Here is a 24443-nt window from a genome sequence, read left to right as displayed (position 1 = left end):
CCTTGTTTACATGAGATATTTATGCCGAGTTTGAAAATGTATTGTCAAATGTCAACAATCAGCAATAGGAGTAACTGTGATTATTTCTTTAGACATCGATGAATGTGCAACAAACACCTCAGACTGTCAACATATCTGCACTAACACTAATGGAAGCTTCGTGTGCAGTTGTGATCCAGGCTTCAGCATCAACATGACCAATTCGTCCCTTTGTGATGGTAGGATTTTTTTAATACAAAGTACTTTACAGATGTGTAAAAGGGGTAGTAGTTCTCTGTGTGTCTTCACCCTGGTACAGCTGTCAGCTTGTATGGCAAATTGAACTTTTCCCAAACACCAATGGTAAGATGTCAACTCTGGAATCCAGCGATTGTCCCTTGCCATTTGTGAGCTGCCAAAACCGTGCCACCGAATGGGTCATGGTGATGACCAAAAAAAAATTAAAAATAATTGCCTTTATTTACATGGGCAGCAGGGCACCACGTTTTAGGAATTATGCTGTTAAGCTGGAAAGGGTACAGGAAAGATTAATGAGTATGTTGCCAGGATTAGAAGGTCTGAGATGTGGGGAGAGTTTGAAGAAGCTGGGACTCTATGCCTTGGCGTGCAGGTGGATGAGGGGTGAGCTTAGAGGTGTGTAAAATCATGTGAGGAATATGTTGGACCTCATTTAAAAACACAGTGACAAAATTGTTATGCACCATTGATATGCACCAGGATTTGACTCATAGAGTAACAGTGTCAAAGATCTGTTTGCTCCATCACGTGCATGTGTACCAAGATGCCCCTCCAAGGTAGTCACATTTATTGCCTTTGGTCCATATTGCTCAAAACCATCCTGATAAATGTACCTCGACAAATGTCTTTCAATTTGTTGTTATTGTACCGGCCTCAACTACCTCCTCTGGCTGAGTAACTGAGCTTATTTCTCTAGACATCGATGAATGTGCAACCAACACCTCAAACTGTCAACAAATCTGCAACAACACAATCGGAAGCTTCCTGTGCAGTTGTGACCCAGGCTTCAGCACCAATGTGAACAATTCATCGCTTTGTGATGGTAGGATATTTTCAAACATTTTCTCAGAGTTGTGGAATAATATTGAACACTGGGAGTTCTTCATTGGCTCCCATTAAGATTTTGCTCAACGAAAAGATGAATGAAAAAACACATCATTTAATTTGCTGTGAGGCTTCACAGGATTGGTACTTTTCCTGAGGTAGAAAGGGAGAATTTAGGGATAAACTATTTCAACATAGGATTGCTTATCTTCTTTTGCATCTCATGATTACAAGTGGTAGAGTTTTAATTGGATAATACAAAAGACTTGAAAGTGCTTGACTGGATTCACTGGATTCTAGTGACTGGCCCCTGACTTCTCTGTGTCACAAATGTCATTGATATGCACCAGGAGGTGACTCATAGAGTCATAGAAACATAGAAAATAGGTGCAGGAGTAGGCCATTCGGCCCTTCGAGCCTGCACCGCCATTCAATATGATCATGGCTGATCATCCAGCTCAGTAGCCTGTACCTGCCTTCTCTCCATACCCCCTGATCCCTTTAGCAAAAAGGGCCACATCTAACTCCCTCTTAAATATAGCCAATGAACTGGCCTCAACTACCTTCTGTGGCAGAGAATTCCACAGACTCACCACTCTCTGTGTGAAGAAATGTTTTCTCATCTCGGTCCTAAAAGACTTCCCCCTTATCCTTAAGCTGTGACCCCTGGTTCTGGACTCCCCCAACATCGGGAACAATCTTCCCGCATCGAGCCTCTCCAACGCCTTAAGAATTTTATATGTTTCTATAAGATCCCCCCTCAGTCTTCTAAATTCCAGCGAGTACAAGCCCAGTCTATCCAGTCTTTCCTCATATGCAAGTCCCGCCATCCCAGGGATTAATCTGGTGAACCTTCTCTGTACTCCCTCTAAGGCAAGAACGTCTTTCCTCAGGTTTGGAGACCAAAACTGCACACAATACTCCAGGTGCGGTCTCACCAAGGCCCTGTACAACTGCAGCAGAACCTCCCTGCTCCTAAACTCAAATCCTCTTGCTATGAATGCCAACATACCATTCGCTTTCTTCACTGCCTGCTGCACCTGCATGCTTGCTTTCAATGACTGGTGCACCATGACACCCAGGTCACATTGCATCTCCCCTTCTCCCAATCGGTCACCATTCAGGTAATACTCTGCTTTCCTGTTCTTGCCGCCAAAGTGGATAACCTCACATTTATCCACATTATATTGCATCTGCCATGCATTTGCCCACTCGCCTAATCTATCCAAGTCACTCTGCAGCCTCCTAGCATCCTCCTCGCAGCTAACACTGCCACCCAGCTTCGTGTCATCCGCAAACTTAGAGATGTTGCATTCAATTCCCTCGTCCAAATCATTAATATACACTGTAAATAACTGGGGTCCCAGCACTGAGCCTTGCGGTACCCCACTAGTCACTGCCTGCCATTCTGAAAAGGACCCGTTTATTCCTATTCTTTGCTTCCTGTCCGCCAACCAATTTTCTATCCACCTCAAAACTGAACCCTCAATACCGTGTGCTTTAAGTTTGTACACCAATCTCCTATGTGGGACCTTGTCGAAGGCCTTCTGAAAGTCCAGATATAACACATCGACTGGTTTTCCCTTATCCACTCTACTAGTTACATCCTCGAAAAATTCTATAAGATTCGTCAGACATGATTTGCCTTTGGTAAATCCATGCTGACTTTGTCCGATGATTTCACCACTTTCCAAATGTGATGCTATCACATCTTTAATAACTGACTCTAGCATTTTCCCCACTACCGATGTTAGGCTAACTGGTCTATAATTCCCCGTTTTCTCTCTCCCTCCCTTTTTAAAAAGTGGGGTTACATTAGCTACCCTCCAATCCTCAGGAACTACTCCAGAATCTAAAGAGTTTTGAAAAATGATCACTAATGCATCCACTATTTCTGAGGCTACTTCCTTAAGCACTCTGGGATGCAGCCTATCTGGCCCTGGGGATTTATCTGCCTTTAATCCATTTAATTTACCTAACACCACTTCCCGACTAACCTGGATTTCCCTCAGTTCCTCCATCTTATTAGACCACCGGTCCCCCGCTATTTCCGGCAGACGGTTTATGTCTTCCCTAGTGAAGACAGAACCAAAGTATTTGTTCAATTGGTCTGCCATATCCTTGTTCCCTATGATCAATTCCTCTGTTTCCGACTGCAAGGGACCTACATTTGCCTTAACTAATCTTTTTCTCTTGACATATCTATAAAAGCTTTTGCAGTATAAGAAAATAACTGCAGATGCTGGTACAAATCGATTTATTCACAAAATGCTGGAGTAACTCAGCAGGTCAGGCAGCACCTCGGGAGAGAAGGAATGGGTGACGTTTCGGGTCGAGACCCTTCTTCAGACTGATGTCGGGGGTGGGACAAAGGAAGGATATAGGTGGAGACAGGAAGATAGAGGGAGATCTGGGAAGGAGGAGGGGAAGGGAGGGACAGAGGAGCTATCTGAAGTTGGAGAAGTCGACGTTCATACCACCGGGCTGCAAACTGCCCAGGCGAAATATGAGGTGCTGCTCCTCCAATTTCCGGCGGGCCTCACTATGGCACTGGAGGAGGCCCATGACAGAGAAGTCAGACTGGGAATGGGAGGGGGAGTTAAAGTGCTGGGCCACCGGGAAATCAGTTGCGTTAATGCGGACCGAGCGCAGGTGTTCAGTGAAGCGATCGCCGAGCCTGCGCTTGGTTTCGCCGATATAAATAAGTTGACATCTAGAGCAGCGGATGCAATAGATGAGGTTGGAGGAATCATCAAGTTTATATCCTCCAAAGACGTACAGGTATGTAGGATAATTGGCTGGGTAAATGTAAAAATTGTCCCTAGTGGGTGTAGGATAGTGTTAATGTACGGGGATCACTGGGCGGCACGGACTTGGAGGGCCGAAAAGGCCTGTTTCCGGCTGTATATGTATGATATGATATGATATGAGGTGCAGGTGAACCGCTGTCTCACCTGGAAAGACTGTTTGGATCCTTTGATGGAGTTGAGGGGGGAGGTAAAGGGACAGGTGTTGCATCTCGTGCGGTTGCAAGGGAAAGTGCCCGGGGTTAGGGTGGTTTGGGTAGGAAGGGACGAGTGGACCAGGGAGTTACGGAGGGAACGGTCTCTGCGGAACGCAGAGAGGGGAGGGGATGGGAAGATATGGCCAGTTGTGGGGTCCCGTTGTAGGTGACGAAAATGTTGGTGGATGATATGTTGGATCCGCTGGCTGGTGGGGTGGATGGTGAGAACGAGGGGGATCCTGTCCTTGTTGCGAGTGGGGGGAGGGGGAGCAAGAGCGGAGCTGCGGGATGTAGAAGAGACCCTAGTGAGAGCCTCATCTATAATGGAGGAGGGGAAGCCCCGTTTTCTGAAGAACGAGGACATCTCGGAAGCCCTAGTCTGAAACACCTCATCCCGCAGTCTGTTTTTATGTTCCTTGCCAGTTTTCCCTCATAGTCTATTTTCCCTTTCCTAATTAAGCCCTTTGTCATTCTCTGCTGGACTCTGAATTTCTCCCAGTCCTCTGGTATGCTACTTTTTCTGGCTAATCTGTATGCTTCATCTTTTGTTTTAATACTATCCTTGATTTCCCTTGTTAGCCACGGATGCACTACCTTTCCTGGTTTGTTCTTTTGCCAAACTGGGATGAACATTTGTTGTAGTTCATCCATGCGACCTTTAAATGCCTTCCATTGCATGTCCACCGTCAACCCTTTCAGCATTAATCGCCAGAAAATAATGAAGAACAATTTTCAACCCTGTCATTCCCTGTTCTATGCTCTCGCATTTTCAGATAATTGAAAAGCTTGATAGCACATTGCACTAGATGTAATATAAGAAAATAACTGCAGAAGCTGGTACAAATCGAAGGTATTTATTCACAAAATGCTGGAGTAACTCAGCAGGTCAGGCAGCATCTCGGGAGAGAAGGAATGGGTGACGTTTCGGGTCGAGACCCTTCTTCAGACTGATGTCAGGGGGGCGGGACAAAGGAAGGATATAGGTGGAGACAGGAAGATAGAGGGAGATCAGGGAAGGGGGAGGGGACGGGAGGGACAGAGGAACTATCTAAAGTTGGAGAAGTCGATGTTCACACCACTGGGCTCCAAGCTGCCCAGGCGAAATATGAGGTGCTGTTCCTCCAATTTCCGGTGGGCCTCACTATGGCACTGGAGGAGGCCCATGGCAGAAATGTCAGACTGGGAGTGGGAGGGGGAGTTGAAGTGCTCGACCACCGGGAAATCAGATTGGTTAATGCGGACCAAGCGCAGGTGTTGAACGAAGCGATCGCCGAGCCTGCGTTTGGTTTCGCCGATGTAAATAAGTTGACATCTGAGGCAGCGGATGCAATAGATGAGGTTGGAGGAGGTGCAGGTGAACCTCTGTCTCACCTGGAAAGACTGTTTGGGTCCTTGGATGGAGTTGAGGGGGGAGGTAAAGGGACAGGTGTTGCATCTCGTGCGGTTGCAGGTGAAAGTTCCCGGGGATGGGGTGGTTTGGGTAGGAAGGGACAAATAGACCAGGGAGATATGGAGGGAACGGTCTCTGTGGAGCGCAAAAAGGGGAGGGGATGGGAAGATTTGACCAGTAGTGGGGTCCCGTTGTAGGTGACGGAAATGTTGGCGGATGATTTGTTGGATACGCTGGCTGGTGGGGTGGAAGGTGAGAGGGGGATTCTGTCCTTGTTATGAGTGAGGGGAGGGGGAGCAAGAGCGGAGCTGCGGGATGTAGAAGAGAACCTACTGAGAGCCTCATCTATAATGGAAGAGGGGAAGCCCCGTTTCCTGAAGAATGAGGACATCGCTGATGCCCTAGTGTGAAACACCTCATCCCGGGTGCAGATTCGGCGTAGACGGAGGTATTGGGAGTAGGGGATAGACTTTTTGCAGGAGACCGGGTGGTAAGAAGGGTAGTCCAGATAGCTGTGCGAATCAGTGGGTTTATAGTAGATGTCAGTCACTAGTCTGTCTCCTGTGATGGAGATGGTGAGGTCCAGAAATGGGAGGGAGATGTCGGAGATAGTCCAGGTATATTTAAGGGCAGGATGGAAATTGGAAGTGAAGTGTATGAAGTCAGTGAGTTCTGCATGGGTGCAAGAGATAGCACCAATGCAGTCGTCGATGTAGCGGAGGTAGAGTTCGGGGATGGGGCCGGTGTACGCCCGGATCAGGGATTGTTCAACGTACCCGACAAAGAGGCAAAACTCCACTGCACCGTGTCCAATTCCCTCACCTTGTTCCTACAATGGGCCGACAAAAACTGTATATAATACTCCAAATGCAGCCTAACAAATGTCCTATAAATCTGCATCATGACTTTCTGATTCTTGTACTCAATGACCCAACTATGAAAGCAGGCATCCCATCAGGGAGTTATAGACTTGGAGCACAGGTTCCCTCCCCTTATTCTTGAGTGGTCCTACCTATTCCCTGGTTACCCTCGTGTTTTTAATGTAGGCATAAAAAGCTTTCGCATTTTCTTTAATCTGACTTGTCAGAGCCATTTTGTGGTCCATTTTGGCCCTTTTAATCACCCACTTCAGTTCTCTCCTTCTGTCCTGATATTCCTCAAAGGCATGCCCTGATTCTATCCTCTTAAACCTTGCATGAGCCTACTTTTTCTTTTTGACAAAATTTGTTACCTCATTTTTCCATCCAAGGTTCCCTTACTTTGCCATCCTTATCCCTTCTCTTTACTGGTTCATACTGGTTCTGAACGTCAATCAACTGGCCTTTAAATGTCTCCAACAAGTCCGATGTGGGATTTACCCGAAAACAATTGCTCCCAGCACTCCCACCCTCCTGAACTCCAGTCTAATCATGTGTGGTTTGCTTTACTCCAATTTAGTACCTTCCAACAAGGACCAGTCTTCTCCTTATTCATAACAATCTTAAAACTTATGGAGTTGTGGTCACTATCCCCAAAATGATCTTCCACTGCAATACGAGTCACCTGGCCACGTTCATTTCACAACACAAGGTCCAGTATGTCCCCTTCTCTGGTTGGACAATCCACAGACTTTTTCAAGAAACTTGGATACATCTCACACAATCTGCCCCATCTAAGCCTTTGGAAGTGATCAAGTTCCAGTCAATATTGGGAAAGTCAATCACTAAGACAACCCCTGTTGCTTTGGAAAGCTGGTCGAGTAATCTGTCAATAGTCAATAGTCAATTTATTTGTCACATACACAAAAATGTGCAGTGAAATGAAAGATTACCCACAGTCCAACAATAAGACCAATAAAAATAAGCAATAGAAATAAGCAATAACACACAATCATAAACCAACACCAAACAAAAAGAAACATCCATCACAGTGAGTCTCCTCCAGTCACCTCCTCACTGTGATGGAAGGCCAGAATGTCTTTTCTCTTCCCTGCAGTCTTCTCCCGCGGTCAGGCTGGTGACAGTACCTCCACCTCCTGTTGCTATTGCGGGGCTCTATAGTACTATCCCGTTAGAGTACTGGCACCTTTCTTATTTCTCAATGCCACCCATATCATCTCAATGGATGAATCCTCCAGTATGCCGTGCTGCCGTGACAGTCTCCCAGATTAGTAGTGCAACTTCTCCAAATCTTTTGGCTCCTTCTCGGAGTCTCAAGCTTTAATCTAAGCTCCAAGTCCATCTGTTTACCCCACTTTTCTCCTTGCATTGAAATAAACACACTTCGGCCTTTCAGTGTCACCATGTTGCTTCACCTCCCCCTGCATGTCCTTCCTTTGAGACACTGCTTATGACCTCTAACTTCCCATCAGACAGCCAAATTCTGACCAACAACACGGGCTACTAACTCCCTGCCTCCCTAATTTAAACGCTCCTGGTAGCAAGGATATTGGTCCCTTACCAGTTCAGAATCAACCTATTAATCTTGTAGAGGTCACGTCACGTCTGCCCCAGAAGGGATCCCAATTGTCTAAAAATTGGAATCGCTGTCCCCAGCACCAATTCCTGAGCAATGCATTAATCTGCCCTATCTTCCTATTCTTAACCCCACTAGCTTGGGACATCGGGAGGAAATCAGAGATTACTGCCCTCAGAGTCCCTCTTTGTAATCCTCTGCCTAATGCTCTGTTTTCACTTTGCAGGACCTTGTTCTTTTTCCCATCTATGTCATTTGTGCCAATGTGCACAACTTCTGGCTGGTTGCCCTTCCCTTTTGAGAATGTTTCAATAATTATGCACATTTACCAAAGGATATGTCAATGTGAAGGCACTCTGATCTCAATGACATGTGGAGGCAAGGGTGGCAAACTGCCAACTACTCCTGTTCAGAATATTAAGTGACAAAGTTTACTTCAGAAAAGGCAAATAACGTGCAAGTGTTTGACATTTGTTTTCTTCCAGACATCGATGAATGTGGAACCAACACCTCAAACTGTCAACAAATCTGCACCAACACAAACGGAAGCTTTGTCTGCAGTTGTGACCCAGGTTTCAGCACCAATGTGATCAACTCTTCACTCTGTGATGGTAGGAAGGTTCAAATGTATTGTTTCCCACAGATTGTGAACAATATTCAATGTGGCTGTTGGGCCACGTAGATTTGATGCCCTGTAAAACATAGTACATTCCTGACCCGAAACGTCACCTATCCATGTTCTCAAGAGATGCTGCCTGACCCGATGAAATTCTCCAGCATTTTATGTCTTTATTTTGTAAACTAACATCAGTAGTTCCTAGTGTCTAAAGTATATTTTTCATCTTTAAACTGAGAGGGAAGCAACTTCTCTGCAATTTCAAGTCTATGTCAACTAAATCTTGACCATCCCTGTTTCAATGCTCCTTCCATTTCACCAAAGCACATGTTAAACTTGAAAGCAGTGTGATGCCAATATTAAATGATGTTAGGAATTGCACATCAAAACATCAAAGTAAGATCAGTTAAACTTGGCATTATGTTCCGCACAAGCGTTGTGGGCCGAAGGGGCTGTTCCTGTGCTGTACTATTTTCCATGTAATTTATTTGATAAATACCACTGATTTTTTCCCTTAGATCTGTGAATTCACATCCTATTATCTGTAGAATATCGCTATATTAAATTCTCTTGGCAAAGCTACAGAAATTATTGATGTATCACAAACTGTTTTCCCTCTAGATATTGATGAATGTGCAAACAACATCTCAAACTGTGAACAAATGTGCACCAACACAATCGGAAGCTTCGTGTGCAGTTGTGATCCAGGCTTCAGCACCACCATGACCAACACTTCACTTTGTGATGGTAGGATGTTGTCAAACACCTCACTTATCAGATTTAAGGAATAATTCTTAATGTTGCAGTTGTTATTGGCCTGTAAAAGAGTAGGTGCCTCAACAAACACTCATTAATATTGATCCAAAAGGAATAACGTTCAATCTCTGTCAATCTTCACGATAGCAAAAATTTTACTGCACAAATAATTGTAAAAATGAAGGCAAATTCTTGAGTGTTCAGGAAATAAAACTACCAAAATTTCTTAACATTACACTATAATGACAAATTACAACAACTGTATATTTTAGTATTTCTGCCATTTCACCAAAACATATGTAAAAGTGTTGTGATTGCACTGATCTTTGTAGTAAAGAGTGGCATAAATTATTTTGGTGATGCAATGTCAAAGCAATATATTTAAGAATGACATCTCCACATATTGATTTGCTTCTGTAAAGTCCCATTCTATAGTCTACAGTAAGCCATGATATGAACACAGAGAGAGTTGCAGTTGGTGACATTAAATGTAATAGATGTGATTGAGGTTTCATTCACTGTTTCTCCAGACATCAATGAATGTGCAGCCAATACTTCAAACTGTCAACAAATCTGCACCAACACAATCGGAAGTTTTGTGTGTAGTTGTGACCTAGGCTTCAGCACCGATGTGACCAACTCTTCCCTTTGTAATGGTAGGATGTTTTAAAACAGATGGTTTCTCCTATTTAGCAAATGCTATTTATTGTTGCATTTGGAGCTGCCCAGTCAATCGTAGATTGTCAAAAAATGGATTTTCATCACCTTAATATAATGCAGAAGTATAAAAAATTCAAGATAAATTGTCATACATTAAAAGCATTTAAAATCCCACATTTCCCCCATTATTACCCTGTGAAGTCAAAATATTATACCTGTCCTTTTCAATACTTTGGCATTACCCCAATGTGGAGGAAATCTCAAAGGAACCCTCGTGCCAATGATCGATGTGGCAAAGAATGGTTCACCTTGAGCTGGTTATGTTTTGGAGCATCAAAACAATATTTTCTTGAAAGATCTCTCCATATATTGTTGATTGACACAAAATGCTGGCGTAACTCAGCAGGACATGTAGCATCACTGGATAGAAGGAATGGGTGATGTTTCTGGTTGAGACCCGAAATGTCACCCATCTAGAGATGCTGCCTGTCCTGCTGAGTTACGCCAGCATTTTGTGGCTATCTTCGGTGTAAATCAGCATCTACAGTTCCTTCTTCTCCATATATTGTGTTGTCCCTGTATAATGACAGTCTGCAATCTGTTACAATTCAGAACATTAAATGACAAATTAAAGCTGGCAATGCCAATTGCAATAAACATAGAAACATAGAAAATAGGTGCAGGAGTAGGCCATTTGGCCCTTCGAGCCAGCATCAGCCACAACAGTTTCACAAGTTGTTTTGAGACACTAGCAACTGTAAATGCTGATCAAAAGTCCCTTCATAGATGTTGATCCAGTGATGTGCTCCAGCTCTTTGTTTGTTGAGTGTGGAACCAATACCTTGTACTATTAACAATTGAATTTGGTTGATACAACTGCCCTGTAAAATTTAGAAGGCCTACAAATGTATTTTGGCAACAAATCTTGACTGAAAAATGATATAATTTTATTCTCAGTGAATCTACAATATAATGAGATGTTTATGACAGAATTGAAAACAAAGGTTAATTCCTAGTTGTTAAGGAAGTTCAATTCTCAAAATTCAACACACCTACATGTATTAATAATTATGTTATTTTACAAAACAGTCTACTACGTCATTCAATCACTGAATGATAGCTGATCTATTTCCCTCCTAACCCCATTCTCCTGTCTGCTCCACATAACCTCTGATGCCTGTACCATGTAGAGTTTATAGCGGGGAAGTGTGAAACCGTGCTCTGCAGTAAGGGGAATCTAAATGCCAATTGCTATTTAAATGGAGAGTCTGCAAATGATTGGTTCAGATGGATCCAGATATTCCAGTGGGCCAACCATAAATGTCAGCCAGCAGATCCTGCATATCATTAGAAGGCAGATGGCACATTGGCCGCTATTGTTGCATCGTTAGACATGAACAAATGGAAGATTTTAATGGTGATGGCACACCATGAATAATGTGCATAGGTTGGACCCATTACCTTGTAGATGTGGATTGAATGTATTCCCCAGCCCCACCCCACCTCCCTTTGGACAGTTCGGGTTACAGAAATTCACCCTCATGGAATTCATAAATCACAATTGGAAGCTTCATGTGCAGTTTTGAATCAGGCCTCAGAACCAAAGTGACAAAATCTTTGCTTTGTGATGGTAGGAATCTCTTAAACATATATTCTCTAAGGTTTCAAAATTGATGAGGTAAATCGGCAATAGGATATAGAAAAATAGAGCGATTGGGTGAAAGCCTGCCAAGTGGAATCTAGTTTGTGCAAGTCTGAGGTCATGCTCTTTGGTAAGAGGTATCTAAAGACCAATCCTATCTAAATGCAGAGGGACGGTAAATGAGAGAAGCTCAGAGAGATCGAGATGTTCCGGTGCATTAATCACGAAAAGTTAGCTGTCAGTTTCTAGAAATGGTCAAGAAGGCAAACGGCACGATGTCCATTATTGACAAGTATTTAGAGTTTCAGAATAGGGAAGATTTGTTGGTGGTGCCATACTTGTGCACAGCTAGCTCCCCTTACCTGAATAAAGTAGACGGAGTGCACCCGCACCTTATGGCAGTTCAGCTTATCGAAATTCATCCTTACTGAATTCACAAATCTGGAATCTGAGTTCACTGGCAAAAGACATTGTTCAATACTTCTGCCATTTCTCCAAAGGGTATGTAAACCTGATCGTACTCTGATGCCAACGATCAATCTGGCAAAGAGTGGCTCACACTTCGCTTGTTATGTTCTTACATTACAATATTTTTGAGAAAGAGAGATTCATTTACTGAAGTGCCACTGTACTGTGACATCTGCAGTCTATGGTATGTCCGAATATTAACATGTATGGTATCAGTTGTCAAAGCCAAATGCCATGCAGACTGTTGATGTGCAATTCACTTGCTTTTCACCCGACATCAATGAATGTGTAACAAACACCTCAAACAATCAACAAATCTGCTCCAACATAATAGGAAGCCTCTTGTGTAGTTGTCAACCAGGCTTCAGCACCAATTTGACCAATTCTTCACTTTGTGATGGTAGGAATTTTTGAATGGATTTATTTTCAACAGTTTGGAAATTGATGAGGACATTGTGATTCTGCAATGGGACATGGAAAAAATGATTGATTGGCTGTAAATCTTTCAATTAGTATTTAGTATGGGATAATGTAAAGTTCTTATTTTTGGTAAGATGGATACAGTGTGCGGTGTGCTTCTCAATCTCACCCAACACATATGGGATGGCTTTCATGAAGGTGTTATCACAGGCGCTGTTTTTGTAGACCTTTCAGCCGCTTATGATACAGTAAACCATCGCCGACTGTTACACAAAGTACTTAATTTGACACACAACTTGCATTTAACCACTCTGGTGAAGACTCTGGTCGAAAACAGACGCTTTGTCGAGCTTTCAGGGAAGAAATGTCGCTGGCGCTGGCAGAAAGAGGACCTCCCTCAAGGAATTGTCCTGGCACCCACCTTGTTCAATATCTATGTTAACGACCAGCCCATCCATCCCAACACCAGGAGTTTCATTTATGCAGATGACCTGTGTATTACAACACAAAGTGCTGACTTCCTTGAAGCAGAAGCTACTCTGTGTGAGGCTTTAGTCAACCTGTCCTCAAACTACAAAGAGAATCACCTGAGAGCCAATCCATCTAAAACCCAAGTCTGCACCTTCCACTTGAAGAACAAGTATGCAAATGGCAGGTTGAAGATCACATAGAATGGAGTCAGATTGGAGCACTGTGAAAGTCCAGTCTATCTCGGTGTGACTCTTGATCGATCTCTGACCTACAAAGCACATATCACCAAGCTGAAAGGAAACGTCAGTTCCAGAAATACTCTTCTTAGTAAGCTGAATACCTCAAAATGGGGAGCAAATTCTAAAACCATTCAATCAACAGCTCTGGCTCTCTGCTTCTCCACTGCCGAGTATGCCTGCGCAGTGTGGGAGCGCTCAGCTCATGCAAGGAAGATTGATCCTGTACTAAACACAAGTTGTCACTGCATCAGTGAATGCATGAAACCTACCAACACTGACAACATCTATCTCCTCTCTGGCATTGCACCTCCTGGAATCAGAAGAGCTGTAGCCAGTCGAAAAGAACGCCTTAGACAATCAGAGGATGAAAGACACCCCCTACATGACCCCCCTTTGCTACCTCAGTGTTTGAAATCATGCAGACGTTTCCTCTCTTCTGTCCATCCCCTGGACTGCAGTGCATCATCCAGAAGGCTCAAACTCTGGGAAGAGAGACTAGAGAAATCTCTGGAAGACATTCACGTGGCAATCGATCCCTCTGAGAAACTCCCACCAGGTTCCGACCAACCGTGGATAACCTGGCGCAGTCTCAACAGTCTGCAGACAGGTGTGGGGAGGAGCATGTTGAAGTGGGGATATACTGAAGATGCGGCCAACTGCGAGTGTGGACGGGGCCTCCAGACTATGGAACAGCTCCTGAGCTGTGACATGCTGCATGACACATGCACCGTAAAGGATCTTGCAGAGGCCAACAATGTGGCACTAAAATTTGTTCGCTATTGACAATCAGTTGTGTCATGACACGAATAAATAACATTTTTGGTAAGAGGAATCAAAAGTCCAATTGCTATCTAAATGCAGACAGAAAGCAAATGAGTGAAGCTTAGAGCGACCTAGATGTTCTAATGCATAAATCACAAAACGTTAGCTGGCCAATCCTGCAAGTAGAAAAGAAGTCAGAGGATAAGTTTGCAATTATTGGCAGATAATATTGCCCGGGGCAGTACTGTGGCATAGTTGGTGTCACAGCACCAGAGATCTCAGGTTGTCTGGAGTTTGCACCTTCTCCCTGTGACCATGTGGGTTTCCCTCCAGGTGCTCGGGTTTCCTCCCACATCCCAAAGACGTGTGACTAATTGGCCTCCGTAAAATTACTCCTAGTGTGTCCAAAGAGATTTTATAATACATTAAGGGAAGAAGGTGAGTAAAGGGAGAATAAAGCTCCTCAGACACCAAAGTGGCACCTCTGCCTGGAGCGTCAGAAGATGGACAAGATCCTCAATGAGTATGTGTCCTCTGCTTCTACCATGGAGGAAGATGTGAAGACTGGGAACATGGGGCAGTTAATGCTGATGTGTTGGGGACGGTCCGCATAACGGTCGAGGAGGTGCTGGAAGCCTTAATCCGTACGAAGGTAGATAAATCTCTCAGGCCTGATCAAATTTATTTGAGGACACAGTGAGAAGTTAGAGAAAGAATCACAGGAGCCCTGGCTGACATATATGAATCATTATGAAACACAGGTAAGGTACCAACAGACTAGAGGATGGCTAATGTTGTGCCTTTGTTTCAGAAGGGCTGCAAAGAAAAGCCTGGGAACTATAGACCAGTGAGCCTAACGTCTGTGGTAGGCAAATTATTGTAAAGGATTCTGAGGCATACGATTTTACTTTAGTTTAGAAATACTGTATGGAAATACACGCCGTTCCACCAACGAAATCCACACCCACCAGCAACCACCTGTATTATTCTATCCTACACACTACGGACACTAGGCTAGAAGCCAATAAACCAATAAATCTGAACATCTTTGGAATGTGGGAGGAAACCAGAGGTCAAAGGGAGAACCTACAAGCTCCATAGAGACAGCACCCATAATCAGGATCGAACCCAGGTCTCTGGCGCTGTAAGGCAGCAACTCTTCTGCACCACTGTGCATTTACTTATAAGATATATGTGCATTTGGATAAACAGGGGCTGATTAGATGAGTCAGCATGGTTTTGTATATGGGAGAATGTCTTACAAAAATGATTACGTTTTTTGAAGAAGTAACCAAAATGTTTGAAGAGGGCAAAGCCGTAGATAATGTCCATATGAACTTCAGCAAGGCATTTGATAAGATTCCGCACGATTGGCTGCTCTGGAAGCTTAGATTGCATGGGATCTAGGGAGAGACATCTGACTGGATAGAAAATTAGCTTCATGAAAGGAAGCAGAGGGTGCTGGTGGAAAGTTGTAGAATGGAGGCCTGTGACTTGTGATGTGCCTCAGGGATTGGTGCTGGGCCCATTGCTGTTTGTAGCGATGATTTGGATAAGAATACACAAGGCATGATTAATAAGTTTGCAGGTGACACTAAAATGGATGGTATTGTAGATCATAGATCACGAACATAGTTATCAAAAATTACATCAGGATCTTGATCAGTTGGGCAAATGGGCCGATAATTGTTTAACGGAGTTTAATACAGATAAGTGTGAGGTGTTGCATTTTGGGAATAAAACCAGGGTGGGACCGTCACAGTGAACGACAGGGCCCTGGGGAGCGTTGTAGAGCAGAAGGATCTAGGAGTGCAGATACATAGTTTCCAGAAGGTGGTGTCACAGGTAGATAGAGTGGTCAAGAAGGCTTTCAGTACATTGACCTCATCATTCAGGGTGTTGAGTATAGAAGCTGAGATGTTAGGTTGCAGTTGTACAAGATGTTAATGGGACCACATCTGGAATATTGTGTTTAGTTTTGGTCATCCTGCATAGTTTTAGTTTAGTTATAGGAAGGATGCTGTCAAACTGGAGTGCAGAGAAGATTCATGAGGATGTTGCCAGGACTTGAGGGGCCAAGCTATAGGGAGAGGTTGGACAGGTTAGGAGTTTATTCCTTGGAGTGCACGAGGTCAAGGGGTGTTCTTATAGTGGTGTATAAAATCATGAGGCAGGCACTATAAGGCCACTGAAAAGATGTTTGGACAGGAATATGGTTAGGAAAGATTTAGATGGATATGAGCAAAATGCAGACAGATGTGACTATTGTAGATGGACATCTTAATCGATATGGGCAAGTTGGACCAAAGGTGCTGTTTCTGTGCTGCGTGACTGATTATGCAGGGAGCGGCTGCAAAAGTGGGATAACATAGAACTCGTGTAAACAGGTTGGGGTCAGCAAGGACTCGGTGGGCTGAGGGGCCTGTTTCCTTGCTATAATTAAGTTAGAGATTGAGAACTGGATGGTTTTGTTAGTGATACCACAGAACTGCACACAGTTTGGGTTTCTTTACCTAAAAAAAGTAGAGAGTGGACCCACACATTATGCTATTTTGGGTTATGGGAATTCACCATTATCAAATTCACAAGTCACTTCAAAATAACTTTGAGATGTAGAACAATAACTGAATCTTTATTATGGAATTTATGAGAAAAAATACAAAGTAAATACAAAATTCTAAAGCAACAACAACATTTATTGACTTTAGTCAAAGGTTCACAATACTGAAAATTGCTATGGTAGTGGTTGTCTTGGAATGCAACGGCTTTGCAACAATGGGAATACTGCCAGAGCAATGGAGGTCGTCCATAAGACAATCACTGGGCTGATTCCAGTGGTGAAAGTTCTCTCTTATTGGATAGGCTGGACAGCTAAGCTTCCAAAATTTCTTGTCTTTAACCTGACATCAAAGTATTGCACGTGCATTTTGCAATGCCTCTGCCATTTCTCCAGAGGGTTTGTAAACCCACTGGTACTCTGATGCCAATGGTCAATCTGGCTTGTTAAGATTTGTAAAGCCATAATCGTATTTTTGAGAAGGAGAGCTCCATATATTGAGCTGCTTCTGTACAGTGACATCTGGAGTCCACAGTATATCCAAAATATGAACTGACAAAGTTTCAGTTGGCAAAGACAAATAACATGCACATAAATTGACATGCAAATCACTTGTTTTCTTCCAGACATCGATGAATGTGCAACTGATACCTCAAACTGTCAACAAATCTGCAACAACACAATCGGAAGCTTCGTGTGCAGTTGTGACCCAGGCTTCAGCACCAATGTGACCGACTCTTCCCTTTGTGATGGTGGGAATTTTAGAAGGCATATATTCTCTCGAGTTTGGAAGTGAAGCTGTCATTTTGAAATTGCAATAGGAGATGGAAATATTGAGTAGAAAAGAACTGATGCTGGTATATACCGAAGATATACACAAAGTGCTGGAGTAACAATGAGCCAGGCAGAAATGCTATCTGACCCACTGAGAAACTCCAGCACTTTGTATCTATCTGCTAGAAATGTTGAACGATTGGATTAAAAACTGATAAGCGGAATTTAGTATGAGGTCATGCTCTTCAGTAAGCAAATTCAAAATGCCAATCGCCGTCCACAAACAGAGAGATTGCAGGTGACTGAAGCTTAGAGGGATCTAGATGTTCCAATGTGTGAATCACAAAACGATAGTTGCCAGATAGGCAAGAAGGTAAATGGCACAAAAAGCTGGAGTAACACAGGAGGTCAGACAGCATCTCTGGCGAAAAGGAATAGGTGATGTTTTGGGTCGAGACCCTTCTTCAGACTGAGAGTCAAGGGAAAGGGAAACGAGAGGTATAGACGATATAGAACAAATGAATTAAATATATGCAAAAAAGTAACGATGATAAAGGGAACAGGCCATTGTTAGCTGTGGGCTAGGTGAGAACGAGTTACAGACAATGAGACTTAACAAGATGGCTTTGCAGCTAGTACAACGACTTATGTGGGGGGGGGGGGGTGGGACGGAAAGAGAGGAGATGCAAGGGCTAGTTGAAGTTAGAGAAATATCAACCCCAATATTAATACCACTGGGGTGTGAGCTGCCCAAGTGAAATATGAGTTTCTGTTCCTCCAATTTGCATTTGACAATGGAGGAGGCCCAGGACAGAATGTTCAGCAATGTTTTTTTCCATTTAATGTACACCAATCTTGTAAATTTTGAGGGGAAAGGGAAGACATGTTAATTTGTACAGTACATATTTAGCACATCAGAGAAACAAACTACAGTTTCTCAGAGTGTATATTCTGCAGTGCGAACATTCTATTGCAGAATTTGATAATGCCTTTGTCATAAGTCAGTGCCCTGGGAGGAGGCTGTGGACGAGGCATTTGAAAGGAAAAGGCTGAGATATTCCAACCTTGCAGTAGAGGCAGAGGAGCGAGGTTGGAGTGTAAGAGTGTGTCCAGTGGAGGTGGGGTGCAGGGGCTTTGTAGCCAGTTCCACCGCAAGGCTCCAGAGGGAAGTTGGAGTCAGAGGGCAGGCCCAAAGGAGGGCAATCAAAGAACTTGCAAATGTCGCCGAACGGAGCAGTCACTGGCTGTGGCTGAAAAGAAAAGATGCTGTCTGGGCTGCCACGTGACCATCTTGAGGCTAACCATAAGACACACACCCAGGTCTGATCACCCTGTGGTGGGCCTGCCTCAACTGAGGGTGTCTTGTGATAAAAGGCCGAAACACCCAGTGACGTTGAGGTACACAACTGAAGATGTGTCGGAATGGTAGCAACATCACCTAGTGGTCACCCCCAAGAACAACACCAGTCAATTGTAGTGCAAACCTTAGGGATTGTAACATCTAGTCCTACTAATCAATCTCCCTCTCCCCCTCCCCCCCCCCCCCCCCCCCTCCTCTCCCTCTCTCTCTCTCTCTCTCTTGCTCTCTCGCTCTCTCTCTTCCTTAATCAATCAACCGCATGACTTCAAAACAGAATATCACCAACCCTGGCCGAACTCTATCAGATATTCCCTTTGTCATACCCATCCTTCCCTCATCCTCTCTGTGACTTAAAACAAACTCTCTCACTCTCCCAGTTCCATTGAAGAGGTTTTGGTCCCAAACATTATCTCCATGTCTCTTTCTCAGACATTGCCAGTCCTGCTGAGTGTTTCCATCATTTTCAGTTTAAAAAAAAAAATTTCAATTCATATATTTTTTTAATTTTCAATTACTGTACACACCCAATACCTATTGTTAGTGAATGATGTTTCCTGGAGAACTTTTATCAAATAAAACTTATGTTTAAATTAAGGAAGAAGGGTCTCAACCCGAAAAGTTACCCATTCCTCCTCTCCAAAGATGCTGCTTGATACGCTGAGTTACTCCAGCATTTTGTGTCTATCTTCATTTTTAGCCAGCATCTGCAGTTCCTTCATACACATGTTTAAATTTTAAGGCACTGGTATATGTTTGGTGATATATGCAAAGTGCAATGCAAAGATATACTTAATTTAGCTATGGAATTTTTCTGGAATTTCTCCAACAACCGAGAGGCAAAAGCATTCAACAACACTCACTGTGATCACCACTTGTACAGTTTATACAAACTGTTTCTCAAGGACTCCAAGAATTCCGCACCCTTTGAATGCGAAACAATTACAATGAATACAAAACATTATACAAACCGAGGTACCCCAAGAATGCCAAGCACTTACAGAACGCATAGGAAGTGATGGCAGAATTGCCGAATTAATGTTGAAAAACTAAAGAAATTGCATTACTGTCATTAATATAAGTATTCAAAATCTGAAGCAGAAGGCACTCCAATGCCTCTACCTCCCAGGAGACTGGGGAAATTCGTCAGTCCTTGAATACACATACATAATTCTTCAGATGCATCGAAGAAAACATAATCATTTAGGCACTGGTCTTTTAATATGTCATATCTGGACAATAATGCATTAAAAGACTACTGTCAATCTACATACTAAATTTATATATAATTCACTCTCCTTGGTATACTTGTACGGTTATTCACCTAAAGTCAGGTTATCTTTCCTAAAGTCAGCTCTGCCCAAGACCACAAGAAATTGCAGATAGTTGTGGATGTAGCCCAGTCTATCACACAGACCAGACTCCCCACTATTGACTTCATCTGCACTTCACAATGCTTCGGAAAAGAAGCCAACATTGCCATAGACGTGTCCCAAGGATAGACGCAAAACCCTGGAGTAACTCAGCGGGTCAGGCAGCATCTCTGGAGAAAAGGAAATGATCCATTGCTGGCTCCTTGCCCATCGGTGCCAACTCTGATTTGTTCTGTACCTTTTCATACCTCTGGTTTCCCCCTCCCCTGACTCCCAGCCTGAAGAAGGGTCTCAACCTGAAACGTCACCTGTTACTTTTCTCCAGGGATGCTGCCTGACCCACTGAGTTACTCCAGCACTGTGTGTCTATCTTCAGTGTAAACCAGCATCTACAGTTCCCTCCTACACAAGACATGTTCCACCAAGTCATTCCTTCTCCCCACTCCCATCTGGCAGGAGATACCGAACCTTGAAAACACGCGTCAGACTCAGGAACAGCTTCCTGTCCTCTGTCCCTCTGCTCTACAACACTCCCCAGAGTCCTGCCTTTCACTGTGTGGGTTCTGCCTTAGTTTGACTTCCCTAAATGCTACACCACATTTCTCTGTATTAAATGTCATCAACCATTCCTCAGCCCACCTGCCCAACCGATCAAGATCCCCCTGCAATTTCTGACAACCATCTTCGCTCTCTACAATACCATCCACGTTTGTGTCATCTGCAAACTTACTAATTGTGGCATGTACGATCTCATCCAAATCATTGACATAGATGACAAACAGCACCGAACCCTGAGACACACCATTAGTCACAGGCCTCCAGTCCGATGCCAGATGCTACGGTCAGGCAAGCGCCTCCGTTGTCACGCTGTGAAAACGGAGAGGATGAGACGGAGTTTCTTCCCACAGGCCATCAGGACTGTTAACTTTTATAACTCCAGAGACTAATTTTTGTCTTCTCTGTATTAACTGTATTAACTTTATTTATATGCTGTAACTGTAATTCTTTTTTGTGCACAATCCGCAGGCATTGCCACTTTCATTTCACTGCACATCGTGTATGTGCATGTGACAAATAAACTTGACTTGACTTGAACAACATTCCACCATCACCCTTTACTTCCTTCCATGAAGCTATTTTTCTCCTTGGATCCCATGCGATCTAACCTTCCAGAGCAGCCAACCATGCGGAACCTTGTTGAATACTTTGCTGAAATCCATATACACGTCTGCAGCTCTACTCTCATCAACTTTTTTGGACACATCTCCAAAAAACTCAATCAAATTCATGGGACAAGATATCCCATGTACAAAACTGTGCTGCCTTCCCTAATCAGCCCCTATCCATCTGAATGCATGAATATATTATCCCTCAGAATACTCCAGTAACTTTCCAACCTTTTAAAACCTGACACTGACAGCATTGTTCAAATGGTCTCTTTGTGTTGCATCTATATACCAAAACTCTCGTTTGTTATCTTGTTTGTGACTGAACTTCAGCCAAAACGGTACACGGCCGCTGCAATTTTAGGCCCACCTTACTCACCATTGTCACTTTAGTGATAATGCAAGTAGTTTTATTGAAATCGGTGTTATATTTTTAAAGTTATTCACATTTTGAAGTTTAAAAGGAGGGGAGGGGAGGAGGGAGGGAGGGGGGAAGGGGGGAGAAGGGAGAGGGGAGGGGGGGTTGAGGATGGAGGGGATGGGGGGGAGGATACATTGCTGCACCAATGCAGGAGAGGTTTGGGCCCAACGGGTCCACTTTGTCTAGTTATTCTATAAGTCAGATAACCTGACTTTATAGATGAATAACCGTACAAGTATACCAAGGAGAGTGAATTATATATATAGTATGTAGATTGACCGTGGTCTTTTAATGCGTTATTGTCCAGATATGACAGCTAACATATTAAAAGACCAGTGCCTAAATGAGTCCACATTATTATCAGTCCATAGCAATCCTTGGTCAGTTTCTAGTTTAGTTTTTATTGTCACGTGTACCGAGGTACAGTGAAAAGCTTTTGTTGCGTGCTATCAGTCGGCGGAAAGACAATACATGATTACAATCGAGTTTGTCTGAACACCTATTATTTTCCACACACAGAGCACCAGAATATTTTCACGGAACATTCTATCTACAATGGACCTCAATCTTTAATCATTTTTTTATATTATTTGCAGCACAACAGAGAATTATTCTGAGGTACACGTTCACAAGTGAGGATCTGAATTTGACTGATCAACAAATAATAGAGAACATTATTCAAACCCTTCAATCTCAATCCCGTAAGCTTCTTGAGAACCCAGAGGGAAGGTACGTTCTGGAAAATAATGATGTGCAAAAATATGTGGTGTAAGTCGACCGTTATATAATCAAACAGTTGAGTGACTGTGAAAAAATATTCCTTTAACCTGGTTGTACATTTTGTGAGTAAATGGAATGAATCACAATTGTATATTGACAATACCTTTGTTCTGTAGAGGGTGATTACTTAGATGTAGAAACTGTCTTTCATTTTTATAAACTTGACTTCAGTCATCACAGAAACATTGAAATAGTGTTGAAGAATCCCATGAATCAGTGGTATCACAGACACAGATATCCAATGTGATATTGGAAGCAAGTGTCTCCCAAAGAGAGATACACTTTGTCCTCGCAAAATATTGTGATGATGCCTGGCGATCCACAATCGGTTTGAACTAGTGTTTCTTTTCACTTCGCTGAATATAATTAAAATGTTCACTGCACAATTTTGTAATCTCTAGCAAAGAAGGCTAATACAATAAAAAATTAAATCTCATTCAATGTCATCTATAGAAATGTCACCTCTATGTATAATGTCATTATATAAATCTAAAAAATCTAAAAAAAATCTAAATATATAATCTAAGCAAACACTGAATCATACTAATTTTATTTTTTTTGCAGGTAACAGAAGAAGAGCAGAATAGAGAAAATGTTTCAACTTAGTGTTATTTGTAATACTTGACACCTCATCTGGAATATTAGTGAATTCTATTCATTACTTTTAAAATAAATCAATAACATTATTTGAATTATTTTCCAATCTATAGCCTATGCATAGAAATGCTATTCTAACATATGGGTTGACATTTCCACCATTTGGGTACATTGCAACTGATTAAACGTGTTATACTGTACCTTCGATTTAACAAAATATTTGAAGGCTACTCCAAACAATTTTAGGTCATGAACCTGGAAAGAGAAGAACAACCGACAACCATTGTAGCTCCTCAACCCGCACCAATTGTCACTTTCATTCTGTTTTAATTGAAACCAATTGGAATTAAACGTGGATAGATTTTCTAATAGACATCTTATTGACGATTGACATAATCAATAGTTTTGATTAAACAATAGAAATCGGAAGTATTATTTATTTATTTAGCAATATTGAGAGTCTTCAATGATTTCTTACAAATTCCCATCTATCTTACTGGAGGTGTTATGGACCCAGCCAGAATGATAAGCATTTCAAAGTTCCACACCAAAGGCCCTGTCCCAGTTAGGCGTTTTTTAAGGCGACTGCTGGCGACTGTCATAGTCATAGCAGGTTGCCTAAAAACCAGCGACTGGACCGCCCTCCTTCGATAATGTCTACGACAAGCTACAACAACCTAGTCAACATCAAGCTACCGAAAACCGGCGACCCTATCATTGCAAGTAGAACGTCCACCTACGACGACACCTACGTCAACCTACCACCACAGAGGCGACAACCTACGACAGCCGAAGTCAACCTACGTCCACCTGCGACAAGCTACGACAAGCTATGACACTGAAGACTGAAGATAACTGAAGACAATTCATGTTTCACCCACTTTCCCTATAAAAGGGAGTGTATGGTAGGGTTTCCAATCATTCTGCATCATGACTATTTGAAAGTGATGCCATGAGAAACTACTCTGAAATACAATAACTTCATACATCAATTTTCCGTCAAAATGTCAAGAATTTCCTTTATTGATATTCAAACAATTTTTTTTAAAGGTTGATAAGAACATACAACAGTGCATACAAAAATATTGTAATGAACCAATAAATTTCAATAAACTTCAAACTTTAAAATTCAAACATTAAATAGAATACAAGTGCAAAAACATACAAAACCTAACATCATTTATGGACGCATTACACTGATGGATGATCAGATCAAGTGCACACTTGGAATTCGCCGAAGTCAGCACCGGCGACAACTTACGTCACCTGGAGACAACCTATGACAGCGCCCACGTCAGGAGACGTCAAGCTACACTCATTGACGTCAAACCAACAGTCGCTGAAAATTTCAAGCCTTCACAAAATTTAGCGGCGACCAGATAAACACTGCGACTCTTTGGAGACTACTCGCAACCATGCCCGCGGCAATGGGCGACCGTTTGGCGACAGCCTAGTCGCCTGTAGTCACCTAAAA

At 42.9% G+C, this 24443-nt stretch overlaps 1 protein-coding gene across 1 annotated transcript; it reads left to right on the top strand.

Moving 5' to 3' along the window:
• The first annotated feature begins 101 nt into the window (after positions 1-101).
• LOC144612511 (uncharacterized) lies at positions 102-23378 on the top strand. The gene is made up of 8 exons (XM_078432097.1): positions 102-218; positions 935-1060; positions 8396-8521; positions 9148-9273; positions 9813-9938; positions 17128-17253; positions 22189-22321; positions 22937-23378. Exons 1-8 carry the CDS (start codon positions 194-196, stop codon positions 22938-22940), a joined length of 792 nt encoding a protein of 263 aa, XP_078288223.1. The 5' UTR covers positions 102-193; the 3' UTR covers positions 22941-23378.
• Positions 23379-24443: the final 1065 nt, after the last annotated feature.

This window comes from Rhinoraja longicauda, unplaced genomic scaffold, assembly GCF_053455715.1.
Source record: "Rhinoraja longicauda isolate Sanriku21f unplaced genomic scaffold, sRhiLon1.1 Scf000051, whole genome shotgun sequence".
Taxonomy (NCBI): Eukaryota; Metazoa; Chordata; class Chondrichthyes; order Rajiformes; family Arhynchobatidae; genus Rhinoraja; species Rhinoraja longicauda.
This window is presented reverse-complemented; position numbering and strand designations above follow the sequence as displayed.